This window comes from Capra hircus, chromosome 21, assembly GCF_001704415.2.
Source record: "Capra hircus breed San Clemente chromosome 21, ASM170441v1, whole genome shotgun sequence".
Classification (NCBI taxonomy): Eukaryota; Metazoa; Chordata; class Mammalia; order Artiodactyla; family Bovidae; genus Capra; species Capra hircus.
In genome coordinates, this window is record NC_030828.1 from 55,600,994 (window position 1) to 55,618,498 (window position 17,505).

Sequence of the window (17,505 nt, forward strand, 5' to 3'; positions counted from 1 at the left end):
TAAGCAACCAGTGGGTGGGGGAGGGGTCGAACACATCTCTGCATCAACCCACAAACCCAGGGGAAACCCCAGGACAGGCTGAGCTAACAGTTGAGTCTATGAAAAATCTTAACTTTACTACCTGCTTCCTGGAGTCCTGACACAGAGAAACTCCCTCCTGCCTTTCTTAGTAGAAACGAAATGCACGCAGGCTGACCTAAGCTATAAATAAAGCGGCAGATGTGTGTGCAGCCATCAGCTTCCAAAACAGAAGGGAAACTAGTACTGCACATGGGGTAAAGGTGGGCCTGGGGACAGAAATGCAGTGGAACGATTAAAGCACACCAACCTTTAAAATGTGGAGGCTGAATAAGAACAAGGTCGGAAAATCCCCTGACTTTCTAATCTCATGTCTGTGGCAGACATGACTAGTCAATCGCACTTTATTTATTTATTTTTTTTACCGAGCCTGGAAGGAAGCCTCAGAACCCTTCTGAACACAGCACTCTCCATACAGCCAGTGCCAATCAATAAACACTGGCACAGGAAATGAAACCTGCCTTCCGTGCCTGGTACCTAATTTCTAGGGTCCTTTTGGTGCCAGTCTTTGATGCCCCAAGATGCCGTCATTTGAACCTTCGTACATCCTCTGGCTATGGAAAACCAATCTTTTGTGTCAGTGATCACCTGGGTATGAAGACAGGGATTTAGATGAAGGAAGGCAAACAACCCCTTCCAAGAGCTAGTTCTTCCTGCTGCAAACTGCACACTGTCTTGCTGAGGCTGGAAGGTACAGTGACTTACCCACAAAGACCCCTGGGTCCGTGAGTCTTGAGCCAGGCTGAGGGCGGAACCCTTCACAACCTGGAAGGACTGGCCCACTGGAGTTAATCCTGACCTCCCCGTGTGCCCTCGCACCTACAGACCATTCCAGCCCTTTCATATAGCACTCTATCATTTGACTTAATCCCCAGAGCAATTCCCAAAGGCTGGTATTATCTGCATTTTACAAACAAGAAGAGGCTCAGACAGGCTGAGCTAGAGATCTGAGGTTTGGTCACCACCTGCTCGCTCCTAACTCGCTACCACCCCCTCCCCAAAACCGCTTCTATTTCTGTGCATGTCCTTGCAGAGCGGGGCTCCCTCTGGCTTAGCTTCTGATCCCAGTGCCACGGGGCAGGTATTTCAGCCAGGGTCTGCAGGTAACTGTCAACATCACGTCCGGGTAGAAGAATAAAAGGAACACAGCTTCCATTTGCTTTCTTGTTGGGATGGAGACCCCCCCCCCCAACACACATTTTTCTTAATAATTCTACATTCTATTCTCTCCTACTTTATATGCTGGGGTGAACCGCTCACTGCGCTTTCCCTGGTTTCTCAGTTTAAAACCAGTCATTTCATATGGATGATTATGGGGGCTGTCTCACTGATTTGAAAATAGCGCTGCACTCAACATGACCCTGCTTCTCTTCAAGGTAGTAATGACATCTCAAGACTCACCCACAAGGGCACAGCTCTGTGGGCCCTCCTGGGGGCTCTGCTTACACTGAGAAGACCTGTTATTACTTTAACAAGGCTACCTTGGGCTCCATAGGAATGGTATGGGCACATGAGGACCCTCCATTAATACCTGTCCTGGGTCATGGGGTAGGAGGAGACGGGCACCTCTACATACCACCTCACAGCCTGGAGGGCGACTCCTGCAAAACCCTCACTGAGATCTCTTACACCTGGAACATTACACTTGTGACGCCCATCAGGCATGCCCCCATTTATTAGTCATTCAACAAATGTTTATCATAGGTGGACTCTGCAGGCACTGAGTTGCACATCCATGTGAAATACTGCAGGAGTACTCCAGAGTGCACCCTGACCAGTGACCCCCCCTTATCCCCACGTCTCTCCTGCACCTGGCCCAAATCTGCCCCTATTCACAGGGATCCCCCCACCACCTCGTGTAGGTAACGAGAACCTCTGCCTGGGTTCCCTGGTCACAGAGACAATCCGAAACAGTCACATCAAGCCCCTCAGATCAGCACTGCCAGAAATGACTCCCGAGCCCAGCCTGCCTGGGGCACAGAAGCTGAGAGCTAATTCATTTCCCAGCACCAAACAACTGAGGATCAGAAAGGCAGAATGAACCCCAAGAAAGCAGAGTCTGCACTGGCTGGAGGTGAGGAGATGGCAGAGGCGATCAGAGAAAGGGTCCCCCCACCATGCACCAGGCGCAAACCACAAAGCCCAGATATCATCAGGGAACACAGAGACCTTTGACAAATAACAGCTCATCCCTCCTCCTCGGACGGCCACAGCCACAGAGAGCAGACCCGGTGGATGCCATGTGCGCTCACGCAGCCGGGGAGTCCCTCTCTGTGTACGGCCCATCGCTAGGAGGCGACCAAACAAAGTCTGGTTTCCAGGCAGGTCTTGCGGCTGCTCCAAAGGCCAGCATCTGGCCGCGCCTGAACGCTCGCTGGGCTTGGTAGTGTTAACTCAAGCACTTCACGTTCCTGGAAGAACCAAGTGCTGGCTCTCGGCTCCAGCGCCCAGCACCCCCTTGCTCTGGATGGACCGGAGGGAGACTCATTTCTGAGTCCAGCGGGCAGCACAGAGCTGAAGAAGCAGGCTGCGAGCCACACCACGTAAACTCGCGCGTGGGCACTTTTCTGAACCTGTTCCCTCAAGAATGAACAGGAAACACGAATAGGATGAAGGCCCACAAGATGAACTTTTATTTACTAACTTGTTCCCTCCTCATTTGCAGGACATATGTGTGTGCGTCAAATCACTCAGTTGTGTCCAACTTTCTGTGACCCCATGAACTGTAGCCCCCCAGGCTCCTCTGTCCATGGGATTCTCCAGGCAAGAACACTGGAGTGGGTAGCCATGCTCTCCTCCAGGGGATCTTCCCGACCCAGGGATCGAACCTGTATTTCACATCTCCTGCATTGGCAGGTGGGTTCTTTACCACTAGCGCCACCTGGGAAATCCTAAGGGACCTAAGGATTTTGCAAATGTAAACATAAAAATACACCCATGGGGTAAGAATTCAGGAGAACTAAACAAACAGCTCAAGTTTGGCAGAAAGAACACAAGAACTGCGCTGCTCGTTAGCCTCTAAGGGCAGACCCTTGAGTCCCCAGTGTTGCTTGGCAAGTAGGGTGCTGGGCGCAGGCCAGGGATGGTGGTGGCCGGGGAGGGAAGACAGCCGCCTGCTTTCTCAAAGAACAATCTCGGAGGCAGGAAGACTGCTCATAATCAACCAGACCTGGAGCCCTCTCCCTGTCGCAGGGCTGGAGGTGAGCCAGCCCCCTGGCGCACCGGCCCTCGGAGGTTCCAGCTTGTCATCAAAGGCAGAGCTGTGCCTTGAGGGAAGGTTTCTATGGGATCCGAGAAGCACTTCAAGGACGTCCTTGACAAGCGAGCAAGTAAACACTGAGAGGGTTAAATATTAAATTCCAAGGAGTCTCAGGAGTTCCGTTTCCCTCTGGCCTTTGAAACCTAAGCTTCAGCCGTGACAGAACGCTTCCTCCCTGCGCCCTGGGCTCGCTGCTCCTCCTGGGACTGCCGGCACATTCCCCCTCCTCCAAGCTCGTCCCACCTGCACACTCACGCTCCGCTGCTCTGTTCAGAGTTCCTTGAGGCTCTGCCACATACCGCCTCCTCCAGGAAGCCTTCCTGACCTGCAGGAAGCACACTCACACTCACACTACTTCTCGCCCTCGAGCAGGCTAGTGATGGACCCCATCTTCCTTCCCTCTTGCCCCAACGCAGACTGGGGGCACCATGAGCAGACACAGCCTGTTCATCTCCGCAGTCCCTGGACCCACAGCAGGCATTTTACAGGGAGAGCTTGAGGCGGGCTTGGGCTGAGCTCCTCTGAGCCTCTGGCCTAGGGGTGCCACTTGGAGGAGGAAGAAAGCAAGGGCGCTCTCATCTTCTATCTGGGAGGGTCAGAAATCGGCCTTCTGGTTCCTTCAGCTGGAGCAGCAGAAGAGAGGCCTGCATGAGCTGTGAAGGAAGCATGTTCACAGCATCGGTGGGCACAAACTCCCTGACTCCTCAAGGGGCTTCCCCTGTCTCTGGAAGCCCCTTCTGTAACTGTGGTGACAGCAAAAAGACTGAGGATGAGGACCAGATCTCTGAACAGCAAAGAATGGATTCCCCAAGGCTACCCTCCAAGGTCCCAGCTGTATTCACAGACAGGACCCTACAGGGTGCAAACACACGGTCAGCCCGTGAATTCGTGGGTCCCTGTTCTTGCCTGGCATTTAGAACTTGAGAAACACCGGGCAGAATAATGACGATGGCAGGTCAGATATAACCATCTGCATGACTTATGGTGATACACACATCTCTGCATCCCTTACCTATCGGACCGCCACGCTCTGTGCCTCTGAATGAGTTCCCTCCTCTCTCCGGGCTGGGTTTCTGTACCTACGTGGCTCCCGCCTTTCCATTCTAAACAGCTTGGGAGCGACCAGCAATTCACAAGTCTGAAACCCACTACTGCGCTTGGATACAAACCTTGGAAGACAACACAGTGCCCTCTTCCAGCACGACTGCTCTATGATTCATCACAGAAATTAATTTGCTAACACTCTGGCTTCTTGTCAGAGCAATCTAGTCTTTTTCATGTGCGTGGCACGGTGACAAGCCTGGCTGCAGAGAAATCAGGGCGTGGCGCGCTGGCAAGCACTTCACAGATGCTGCAGACCCTGGGGTCCCTTGGTTCTCATGTAGAATACACTCTTCAATACACCAGGTAAATATGTTTCACGGAAGCATAGCCAGTCAGGCAAGGGTGCGAGCAGCTTCCAGTGCAGCATCACCAGCCTAGGGCAGCCGCACACGTGGTGTTGAGCAGAGGTCGACTCTCATTTGACCCTGACTATTGACGCTTGACAGTTTTATCTGTGGGAGTGTGTGGCTAACATCAGTAAGGAGCACTAGCTTGATGGAAGAGGGAAGTGGGGACAGGACAGACAAGTAGATAAAGCCCGTTTCCAGTACTTATGCTCTATTTATTTGGCACCTACTGTGTGCCAGGCACTGCTCTAGATACTTAGAAGACACTGGCGGGGACTTCCCTGGCCCAGTGGCTGAGATTTTTGCATGGTGCAACAAAGATTGAAGATCACACATGCCACAACTAAGACATGGTAGAGCCAATCAATCAATCAATAAAAACTATTAAAAAAAAAACCCAAACCACACAAAACATTGGCAACAACAATAACAAATCCCCTAAGATTCCTGCCTTCATGACAGATTACATCCTAGAAGGGGAAAAAATAAGCAATGGGGGGAAAAAACAAGCAATGCAGCAGACAGGGAAAAATAAGTAAATGAGAGAGCATCATGGAGGGTGATAAATGTTATGAAAGATAAGAAGGCAAAGCAGGATGAGAGAACAGGAAGTCCCAGGGAGAAGGAGGATACAGCTACACACAGGGAGGTCATCAGGATGGGGTGCACTGAGAAGGTGACATTTGAGCAACGACTTGAAGGATCTATTTCTTTTTCCAGTAGTCACATGTGGATGTGAGAGCTGGACCATAAAGAAAGCTGAGCGCCAAAGAATTGATGCTTTTGAACTGTGGTGTTGGAGAAGACTCTTGAGAGCCCCTTGGACTGCAAGGAGATCCAACCAATCCATCCTAAAGGACATCAGTCCTGAATATTCATTGGAAAAACTGATGCTGAGGCTGAAACTCCAATACTTTGGCCACCTGATATAAAGAACTGACTCATTTGAAAAGACCCTGATGCTGAGAAAGATTGAAGGCGGGAAGGAAAGGGTACAAGAGAGGATGAGATGGTTGGATGGCATCATCGACTCAATGTACTTGAGTCTGAGTAAGCTCCAGGAGGTGGTGATGGACAGGGAAGCCTGGCGTGCTGCAGTCCATAGGGTTGCAGAGAGTGGGACACGACTGAGCGACTGAACTGAAGTGATTCCTGTGAATACCTGGGAAAAGCATTCCAGGCCAAGGGAACAGAGTTAGAAGACCACCCAGGTGCTAGCCAGGAGAAGGATAGTGGTGGCTGGAACCAGGGGGCAGCGGGGCAGGAGGAGAGAAGAGTGCGGCTCTGGTGCAGGTAGAGCCGGGACACCTGCCTGAGGGATGGGAGTGGGGTTGGAGAGAAGGATCAGACGTGGCCACCTGGAAACAAGACAAAGGACAGCCTGCAACACCAGTCCCGGCAGTCTGCGCTCGGCCCAGCCGCCGGGGAAGGCTCTTCTGCTGTGCACCTGTGGATGAACATGAGGGCTACAGCAGGGTCCATGGGACCCCAGGCCAGACTCCAAGAAGTGGGGTCTACAGTAATGAGGCGCCAGACAAGATGCTTCCCCAGGGACAGGTATCCAAGGAGATGGTAGCAAAATCATGCACAGTCAGAGAGGAAATCCAGAGATGATTCGAGGTACAAACAGGAACACAGAAAATGGGGACTGGAGGCCAGGAGGGCAGCCACCGAGGACAGATTTTAAATATATGAAGTGTTTTCTCATACTCACTGAACTGCCCTTGAATCCCACCTGAGGTAGGAAAAAAGAGAACATCTTTTGTCTGGTGGGTGTGGGATGACAGACATACAGAAACATCTCATAGTGTGAGTCGTGACATCTCCCTTTTTTAGGTCAGAGGGAGGGGGACAAGTGATTGGTGTTCTGGTCACTGTGTATGTGTCTCTGTCTGTCTGTCTCTCCATGAAGTGCATTTACCAAAACCAAAAAATAGCCCCAATCATTCATTCAGAGAGAGAGAGAGAGTGTCTGTGTGTGTGGAGGGAGGGAGGGAGAGAGAGAGAGAGAGAGAGAGAGAGAGAGAGAGAGAGAGGGAGAGAGGGAGAGAGAGAGAGAGAGTGTGTGTGTGTGTGTGTGTGTGTGTGACTATGTGTGTGTTTCTCCATTGAGGTGCATTTACCAAAACCAAAAAATAACCCCAATCATTCATTCAGAGAGAGAGAGAGAGAGAGAGAGAGAGAGAGAGAGAGAGAGAGAGAGAGAGAGAGAGAGAGAGTGTGTGTGTGTGTGGAGAGAGAGAGAGAGAGAGAGAGAGAGTGTGTGTGTGTGTGTGACTGTGTGTGTGTCTCTCCATTGAGGTGCATTTACCAAAACCAAAAATAACCCCAATCATTCAGTGTGTGTGTGTGTGTGTGTGTGTGTGTGTGTGAGAGAGAGAGAGACAGACTGTGTATGTGTCTCTCCATTGAGATGCATTTACCAAAACCAAAAAAATAACCACAAACTGAAATGTTATAAATGACGGTACAGTGTCACCATCAGCTGAAAAGAACACAGGTGTGCTCCTGAGCTGGGTGACAAAATTTGTTTTAAAAAAAAAGCCTCCCCATCCACCCCTTCTAGGCAACCACACAAGAAACCAACTTTGTTCTTTATTTTAAATGAAACCCCAAATGCTTTACCCACCTACTTCTAAAATTTAAAATAGAAAACACCATCCCACAAATGTGTCTCGGGCACTCATGTTTGTGTTTTCTTGCTGGTGCCTATCCCCTGACAACGTCCTTGCTCTCAGAGTCCCCTTGAGACTCTTGTCAAAACCTACCCATGCATGCTCCCAGCTCTCATCCCTTCAGCCTCGCTCAGGGGGAGGTGGCCCCTCGCCTCTTGGCAGAAGCCGCCGTCAGTCAGCCCTGCCTGCCCGGGGGCCCTCTGAGATGGCCGCACTGGCTGGAATTCTCGTCCTTAACTTTCCCAGAGGTCCCCGTCTCATCTTAACTTCTCCATCGAACTGGGGCCGGAACCTCTTTGACTGATATACATTGATTCCATACGGCCCTAGGGACTTGGAGACATCCCATTCACCTGTCAGTTTAAAGTGCTTCCCTGGTGGCTCAGACGGTAAAGAATCCGCCTGCAATGCAGGAGACCTGGGTTCCATCCCTGGGTCAGGAAGATCCCCTGGAGGAGAGCATGGCAACCCACTCCAGTATTGCCTGGAGAATCCCCATGGACAGAGGAGCCTGGTGGGCTACAGTCCATGGGGTCACAAAGAGTCAGACACGACTGAGTTTAAAATCCATTTAAATTTTAAACTAAGTTTAAAATCAGCTTCCTGAGAGTGTTCTCAAACTGGATTGTGAGGAAGGCTGCACCACTCTGTACATTTATGGGGGAAGAAAAATCACTAAACTGTATACTTAAAATAGGTGAATTTCGGTCTTCCCTGACGGTCCAGTAACTAAGATTTCACGCTCCCAAAACAGGGGGCACAGGTTTGATCCCCAGTGGGGGAAGATCCCACAAGCTATGTGGAGTGGCCAAAAAAAAAAAAGGTTAATTTCATGGTATGCAAATTATACCTTAATAAAGCTATTTAAAAATCACTGTCCACATCTTTGCAGGTGTTCACTGCCAGACCCGAGGTGGGACCTGGGTTCCCTGCATGTGGACAGTCTCTCTCCCCGTGTGGTTCAGAGAGGCTGGAACAGAGAGGCTCTGAAGGCAGGGCTGGAGCCAGGGTTCTGGTGAGCAGAGGTGCCTTCTGGAGAAGGGGCCCCCCGAGGGAAGGATTCCAGACAGCGTAGGAAGGGAGGGGCCGACGTAGGAAGGTGGCAAACCACACAGTGTGACGGGGTGTCGGGGTGACACAGTAGGGGAGCAAGACGTGCTTAGCATGAGCTGCTAAGTCGCTTCAGTTGTGTCCGACTCTGTGAGACCCCAGAGACGGCAGCCCACCACGCTCCCCTGTCCCTGGGACTCTCCAGGCAAGAACAGTGGAGTGGGTTGCCATTTCCTTCTCCAATGCATGAAAGTGAAAAGTGAAAGTGAAGTCGCTCAGTCGTGTCCGACTCCTAGTGACCCCATGGACTGTAGCCCACCAGGCTCCTCTGTCCATGCGGATTCTCCAGGCAAGATACTGGAGGGGGTTGCCATTCCCTTCTCCAGGGCATCTTCCCAACCCAGGGATCAAACCCGGTTTACCATCTGAGCCACCAGATTAACTCATACATCACTGTCATTTTTGTAGGTCACAATGGTTAAGCACTGGCAATTGCCTGACATTTGTTCATGTGTGATATGGACCAGAGCTCAGGCCCAGGGTTCAGCTGGAACAAACTCCCACTCAAACTCCTCTCTGCTCATGGGTTAAGTGGTTGAGGGCTTGTTCCTTCTACCCTGTGACCTGCCATTCTCTCATCTATAAATTCGACAGCACGGCCATACCCCAGAAGCACATTTTCACTTCCACTTTTAAATACATGTCCGGTGCCCAGCACATGCTGGGTCCCGAGGGTTCAAGCAGGGAGGGTCCTTCTTTCTTGCTCCTCTGCTTTCCTCTCCTCATCTGACAACGCTGTCTCTAGAGCAGCTGGAACAGCAGAACTACACCTGAACCATCAACCTCTCTGGGCGCCCCTCTCTCAATACCAGTGCCCCAAATAAGGCAGGACAAGCAGCACAGTTCTGCTAAGCAAAGCAGACCCTCATTTTCCTCATGCTACTACTGAAACACGAGAGAGTCCCAGCTGTCCCCGGTGCCCGGGGCTGCATCTGGCATCCCCTACCTGGCGGTTTAATCATAAGTCATGCCTGACTCTTGCAACCCCACGGACTGTAACCTGCCAGGCTCCTCTGTGCATGGGGTTCTCCAGGCAAGAATGCTGGAGTGGACTGCCATTTCCTTCTACCTGGGGGAACCATGAAATAAAGCCAGAAAACAAACGGTCCCAGGGCAGAGCCGGGGACAGCACAAACCAAGGGCTCCCTGTTACCAACACATCAAGTAGAGAAGGGCGTTACTGCCAGGGGCCGCCAGGGGGGCCTGGGTGTATCCTGAAGAGCCAACATGATGCTCACGGGCCCGTGGCACTGAAGAAGAACAGGAGATCAAAGAAACCCTTTCCTTGGGCTCTTGCAGAGAACAGGGGAGTGGGGGTCCAAGAAGGACCCCTCCCCACGAGCAAAGTGATTTCACGCTCAGCTTCCCTTGACCCAGCCCAGGGCCAGGGCTCCTCGATGAGGAACATCCTCGGCGGGGCACAAGGTGTACCGCTCCTCTGCGCTCCAGACGACCTGAGCTCCCGTGGACAGGCTCCCGTGAGAGCAGGGTGAGGAGGTACCCGCAGAGGCAAGCTTCCGCTCCTCCCGTGAAAGCCTCTCCTGGTGGGATCCTTCCTGCATGCCCTGACCCCACACCCAGTCCAGGAGGCTCCCAAGGTCTCCACGGGAACCAGGGGAGTCCCAGCCAGCAGGAACATCTGTCCCTGGGGCCCACAAGTTTCCATCCACGGGCCACAGGTGCAGGTGAACGCACAAGACCGTGGAGCGGAGGAAAGGCAGCACCCCGTTCAACTCACGGTGCGTTAACCCTCAGACTGGAGCTAAGCTCTGGCTTTCTGTAAGGTGTCCGGGAGGACATTTCAGTCTTTCAAAGTCATACCAAGTGTCCAAGACCAGGACTTAGGACCTTACCCACTCGGGCCCCAGAGACCAGTGGCAGATGTGAGAGTGGACGCACGACAGAGGGTCCCCGTGAAATGTGCATGGGCAAATTGAGCAGCACCGGATGCCAGCGGAAGGGACCTTAGTTCCCTCCAAAGATTCTCTCCCAGGCGGCTCAGAGGCTAAAGGATCTGCCTTTAAGACACGAGCCCTGGGTTCGATCCCTGGGTCGGGAAGATCCCCTGGAGGAGAGCATGGCAACCCAATCCAGTATTCTTGCCTGGAGAATCCCCATGGACAGAGGAGCCTGGTGGGCTACATTCCATGGGGTCGAAAAGAGTCAGACACGACTGAGCGACTAACACTTTCCCTTTCACAGATTTTTTCTTGTCAATAGGGACCACAGCCCATGATGGTATGAGGACAGACCCCTGGGTGGTGGTGGGGGGCACCATATTACTTAAGCCCCACAGACCAAGGAAGCAGTGGCTGCACCTGCCTTGGAACTCCCACCTGAGGGGTCATGAGGGTATATTCTTAAGGAAGAGACGTGCTCTTGGCGTAAAGCCTTGGGGTTATAAGCCCATCCTTTACAATCGTACCCAAATGAGCACATGTTTTCACTGTGCTGGCTCCAGGCTGGCAGCCAGAGCTCTGCCCCCAACAGCTGCCCTGGGCACAGCCCAGGCTCCACAGGGGGTGAGGGCGGCCTCCACTTACCAGACAGCGGGTCTTTGCCAATCATCAAGACATTAGGCAAATTCATGACGATCAGCTGCTGGAGAACTTCCTATGGAAACAAAGGGGAAAGGATGCCATTAAGAACAGAAAACAAAATAAAGGCTGATTAAGAAAATTACAGTGTAGCAAGCAACTGGAGGACTGTGCAGCCATTATGAAAACAGTTGCTATGAAAATACTATGTTATATAATAGGAAGGAAAATGTAAGATATAAATAAATGAAAAGTCAAACCAGCTAACTGTGCTTCTGCCTCGACTATTACTAAATAAAAATTATGTCTGCATATGTACAGAGACTTCGGGGGAAAAGAAGATATATTATAGAGTTTCTTTTAAAGGATGTCTTTATTTTTATTGTATGATTTGCTTGTGCAACTAAAAAATGCAGAATAAAGATAAAAAGCGCTTCCCTTGTGGCTCAGCTGGTAAAGAATCTGCCTGCAATGCGGGAGACCTGGGTTTGATCCCTGGGTTGGGAAGATCCCCTGGAGAAGGGAAAGGCTACCCACTCCGCAGAGTCGGACACCGCTGAGTGACTTTCACTTTCACTTTGAACCATTAAAAGTGATGTTACTGAGTCTTTACAAGCTGACAATTCAGGATTCTGGCACTCAGTAGGTCTTTGGTACGAGCTGTAAATAAAGAGACTTCTCTTTTTTCAGCAGTGACTTCCCTGTTGCTGTTGTTCGGTCACTCAGTCGTGTCCAACTCTCTGTGACCCCATGGACTGGAGCACCCAGTCCTTCCCTGGGGGAGGGATAAGTCAGAGCTAATCTGCAGCCCCCCAAACACACCCCCAGAGACGTGGCATGCAGGAGATGCCCGGCCTCCTGCCCTCACACCAAGGGCCCCTGAAGGAAGGCCCAGGCAACATGCCCCCTGTCTGGGGGTTTTAACAAGTTCTCCTCCGAGTGTGCTGGCCCTCTACTCACATTTCCCAGAGTATTTCTCAAGGCAGGTTGGTCCTCCCTGCCCAGATGTGCCTTGTTTCTCACAGAAAGATAAAACCCAGAAGATAAAACATCTAATTCTACAGAAGACAAGCAAGGCAGTAGGATTCAGTAATGTTCTTGGTCTTGCAAAAGTGGTCACCATAGAAACTCTTGACCAACAAAGCTCCGCTTATGCCTTTAAAAAAAAAATTGTTTCCATTGAGAGACGACTTTTTTCCAGCAGTCACTCTACTGCACGGCGTGAGGACTCTCTGAACTCAGGACACTGCCAACCAGCGCTGATGACTTAAAAGGGGACAGTGAACACAATCGGCTAATCCTGCAGGGCCCAGCTGATCACCTCAGAGCTCTCTGAGTCCTCAGATGGGAATGGCGGCCTTGGCAAGCTCGCCAGGAGAGGCCGACACCTTCACAGTGTCAGCTACACACTGGCCTTGCCATTGACCTCTACAAGGACTGAATCCCGTGCTGCTGCAGCTGCTGATTTCCAGCACGCCCTGAAAGGCGTTCGGGATGGAGGAGAAGGGAGGCACTCTGTGCTTGGGGGAAAAACTGGTTAGGTATTTTCAGGAGCTGATTTTCTGAGTCCAATTCTTGTATCTCCCCAGGTCTAGAAAAGCACAAAAATCCTTCACGGTAACAACTGTTCCTCGTGACTAACAGAAAGCTTCACCAGACTAGCAGAAGCCTTCTGGAAAAATATGTGCTTGACTGTGTGTACTCTGCCTTCACCCAAATCACACATACACTGATCTCCCCTGCAACCGCCCCGCCTCTTCGGAGCTGAGGTACTGTCTCCCGGGCTGCAGTCCTCACTCTGCCCCAAGAAAAAGTTAATTATCAGACTTAATGCGTGTTTTTAAAGTCGGCAACAGAATGTGAAAAATGAACTGCTCCACCCTCCTCATTATCTTTCCACGGCTCCCACAGCACCAGAAATTGAGGAGGTATACCCCACTCCCAACCACTCCAGGCCCCCCTGTGCTCAGTGCTGGAGGACACCTTTCTTTACTATCTGAGGTCACATGTCACTGCATCTGAGATGGCCAGTCACATGTCACTGCATCTGAGATGGCCAGTGCTTTCTCAAGCCAAGTCTCAGTGTTGGACAGAGTCTGAGTTGTGTAACAGCCTCAGCCTTCCTTCAGGGCTTGGAAAAGTCATTGCAGTCTCTCAACTGGATGTGCTCACCAAAGGATTCCGCAGCACCACCCTCGGGCAAAACACACACAGCCAGTAAAATCAGATAAATCCACTTCCAGCAAAAGGAAGGACTCCCAGCCAAGTCAGCCATTTGTCACGGCTTCCCTGGTGGCTCAGGCAGTAAAGAATCTGTCTGCAATGCCACAGCCCCAGTTCAACCTCTGAATCGGAAAGATCCCCTGGAGAAGGCAATGGCAACCCACTCCAGTATACAGTCCATGGGGTTGCCAAGAGTCAGACCAACTTAGGGACTAAACCACCAAGAACTTCTAAGTCACACCAAAACTAAGTCACTTTAACTTGGGGACATTCAATAAATAATAACATTGCTAGCAATGTCATGGAGACCCTATCCGGTCTCAATGCTAAACTCAAGTGTTCAGCCCAACTTCTAGAAGATTTCCTTGTTATCACTGTCAACCAACTACATTCCCTTCCAGAGTCTTGGCTGGTTTCTGCTCTGCTGTGGTGCAACTGTCTGGAGTACCAGCTCTATTATCAGGGTGCTTGAAGAAGGTACACATGTTTATAAAGGAAATTTGTTGTTCAGTCACTCAGTCGTGTCTGACTCTTCGTGACCCCATGGACTGCGGCACCCCAGGCTTCCCTGTCCTTCACTATTTCCCAGAGTTTGCTCAAACTCAGGTCCATTGAGTTGACGGTGCCATTCAACCATCTCATTATCTGTCGGCCCCTTTTCCTGCCTTCAATCTTTCCCTGCATCAGGGTCTTTTTCAATGAGTCGGCTCTTCGTATCAAGTGGCCAAAGTATTGGAGCTTTAGCTTCAGTCCTTCCAAAGAATATTTAGGAGTGATTTCCTTTAGTATTGGCTGGTTTGATCTCCCTACTGTCCAAGGGACTCTCAAGAGTCTTCTCCAACACCACAGTTCAAAAACAACATCCATTCTTTGGCATTCAGCCTTTTTTACGGTCCAACTCTCACATCCATACTTGACTACTGAATAAACCATAGCTTTGACTAGACAGACCTTTGTTGGCAAAATGATGTCTCTGCTTTTTAATAAGTTGTCTAGGTTGGTCATAACTTTTCTTCCAAGGAGCAAGAATCTTTTAATTTCATGGCTGCAGTCACCATCTGCAGTGATTTTGGAGCCCCCCCAAATTGAAGTCTGTCACTGTTTCCACTGTTTCCCCATTTATTAGCCATGAAGTGATGGGACTGGATGCCATGATCTCAGTTTTTTGAAGGCTGAGTTTTAAAGCAGCTTTTTCACTGTCCTCTTTCACCTTCATCAAGAGGATCTTTAGTTCCCCTTCACTTTCTGCCATTAGATTGGTGTCATCTGCATATCTGAAGTTACTGACATTTCTCCTGGCAATCCTGATTCTGGCTTGAGCTTCATGCAGCCTGGCATTCTGCATATAAGTTAAATAAATAGGGTGGCAATATACAGCCTTGACATACTCCTTTTCCGATTTGGAACCAGTCTGTTGTTCCATGTTCGGTTCTAACTGTTGCTTCTTGATCTACATACAGGTTTCTCAGGAGGCAGGTCTGGTGGTCTGGTATTCCCATCTCTTTAAGAATTTTCCACAGTTTGTTATGAAGCAGATACAGAAAGTGAAATCACCTTGAGGGTCTCTGCAATAATGTAAAGCTGGATTTTTATGTTAATGATAACCTAAGCAAAAGACTGCTGGAAACACTGCTGGAAAATACTGCTGGGAAATCCATGTATTCTCCTTCTAAAACTGGATGTTTAATTTTATCTAATCTGGGCTTTCTAATTTTCCCACAATATGTATCACTTGCACAGTTAGGAAGTAATGTTTCATGAACAATATTTTATTGACGTGTTCCTTTCAAAGCCTCATGGGTCTCCTAAGATTTAATCCTGTGGCCCAAAATACCTCTAAGATCTTAACTGTTCCCCCCGAAGGACCATTAATCGTATTCCAGCAAAAACAGCATCGACGGTTTGAGTACCACGGTGAGAATTGTCTAGCAGAAAGACACGAGAAATGTTCATTTCGAATGTTCTGTATACCTGAGGCTGATTCATGTTGATGTATGGCAGAGGCCAACACAATACTGTAAAGCTATTATCCCCCAATTTAAAAAAAGAAAAGTAAAAAGAAACAAGTGTTCAACCAACATTTCCAAAATATTATTGCTTCGCCACCAAATCAACATAAAACCCTGAAGGAGATGATTTCACACTTTTTTTCACACTAAGCCTTTGAAATCCACTGTGTAGTTTACACTCACAGCACATCGGAATTTGAATGCCAAACTGTCATTGGAAACACGATCTGAATAAGTAGATTCGCACACCCAAGTTGTTCCAAACACACTTGCAGTTCTTCCGATAACTGAATCCAGTATCGGCTTTTCAATCTAAGTAAATGAAAAATTCACTTCCTCTGTCACACACCAGCCACACGTGGCTAGTGGCCGTCATGCTCCACAACACCAGACAGGGGAGCTAAGCAAATGCGTCTCCTCGGGGTGGCGGGGCCTCCAGGGCAACGGGCCAGGCCCTCATCTAGTGGGGACGTGAGGAGGCTGCTGACGAATGGACCCTCCCGCCTGCTACTCAGAACAGAAGGCCACTGTGGAGGCCGCAGCTGACACTGGCCTGCTGGGCGGGCGATGGTCACCCCCCACTGGCTGCAGGGGTGGACGCGTATGGAGAAGTGCTCTGAGCAGTCCTCAGATTTGCCAACGAGCCTTCCTGGTGCCGCACGGGCTTCTGCGAAGGCAGAAACAAAGGCCACTGTCGCATCCTGAGGCCACGATGAGGGACGAGGGCACACACAAGCCTTGCGGCCTCTCATGTCACCCCGTCCTTCTTGTGGCCTGACAGCGGGAGGGAAGGGTCAGGCCTGGGGCGCCGCCATCACAGAGACCCCCTCCCTCCGCAGAGAACTGGGCTAGGGCCAGTGAAGGGGTAGGGTGCAGGGGAGGGGGATTTAAGCACCGAGATCCAGAGCAGAATTTGTACACCCCTCCCTTCTCTGCCCCGCATCTCCTTTAGATTTGGTCTGAGATGCTTGGATAAGATGTGAGGGAAACCCCAGATTTCCCTTTTCCTAAGTGAAACTGCACTAACTGCATCTTGGAAGGCCCCTGTTGCTAACCACTTTAAACAAACGAAAAGTCACAAAAGTAGGTCAGAAGAGGGCGGCAGCACTTGGATTCTCAGCAGCAAGAGGCTGGGCTAGAAAGGGCTTTGTAACGTAAAAGGGGAAAGAGCCCACTGGACCTCATCCAGGCTGCAAACCTAAAATTTAGGAGAAACTGATGGTTTTGAACAGTGGTGTTGGAGAAGACTCTTGAGAGTCCCTTGCACTGCAGGGAGATTCAACCAGTCCATCCTAAAGGAAATCAGTCCTGAATATTCATGGGAAGGACTGATGCTGAAGCTGAAACTCCAATACTTTGGCTACCTGACGCGAAGAACTGACTCACTGGAAAAGACCCTGATGGTGGAAAGATTGAAGGCAAGAGGAGAAGGGGATGCCAGAGGATGAGATGGTTGCATGGCATCACCGACTCAATGGACATGAGTTTGAGCGAGCTCCTGGAGTTGATGATGGACAGGGAAGCCTGGCATCCATGGCATCCATGCTGTAGTCCATGGGGTCGCAAAGAGTCAGACACGATTGAGCGACTGAACTGAACTGATCAACTCCGAAGCTCCTTCCAGGGCTGTGTCGACACAAACAAGGCCCAGCACCTGGGGGAAGGACCAACTGAGCAGGACGGCTTCCAGGAAGCGTCTGGCACCCCAGCTGGGGTCCCAGCGGCAGCATCTGGCTTCACACCATGGCAATAAGCTCAGAGACTCCAACTACCCTTGGACTGCTAGTTTCCTGATCAGAGACCACCTGGGGGGGATACAGGGAGTGACGAGGGGCCATCTGGAGGCCAGGGCACTGGCTCCCAAGGGTCACGGGTGAGAGAAGCTCTCAGAACAAGGAAGCCAAGGGGAAGGAAGACACTCCCTTCCTCCCAGAATCCTCTTAGGACAAGTACAGATGTACCCAGTGGGGAAAACCCAGGACACGAGAGGATGCCCCGCTCCAGGCTTCACAGGTGACAGGGCTCTGCCGTGTGGCAGGAAGGACGATACAAGACGGGGACGGCAGACTCCAGAGGCACCTGGCATGCACAGAACTCAGATGTGATCATAGCTATGCGAGTGGCCATGGCGGTGGTGGGACCTCCTGGCGTCCCCACAAGCAA

General features: G+C 50.7%; 1 protein-coding gene across 2 annotated transcripts in view; it reads right to left on the reverse strand.

Annotated features, from left to right (window-relative positions):
* Nucleotides 1-17,505, reverse strand: part of CCDC88C (coiled-coil domain containing 88C) — a 145,568-nt gene that overhangs the window by 70,469 nt on the left and 57,594 nt on the right. For both annotated transcript variants that reach the window (XM_018066131.1, XM_018066130.1), the window contains exon 4: nucleotides 11,117-11,186. In XM_018066131.1, coding sequence (XP_017921620.1) covers nucleotides 11,117-11,186 — 70 coding nt within the window. The remainder of the gene's footprint in view (nucleotides 1-11,116; nucleotides 11,187-17,505) is intronic.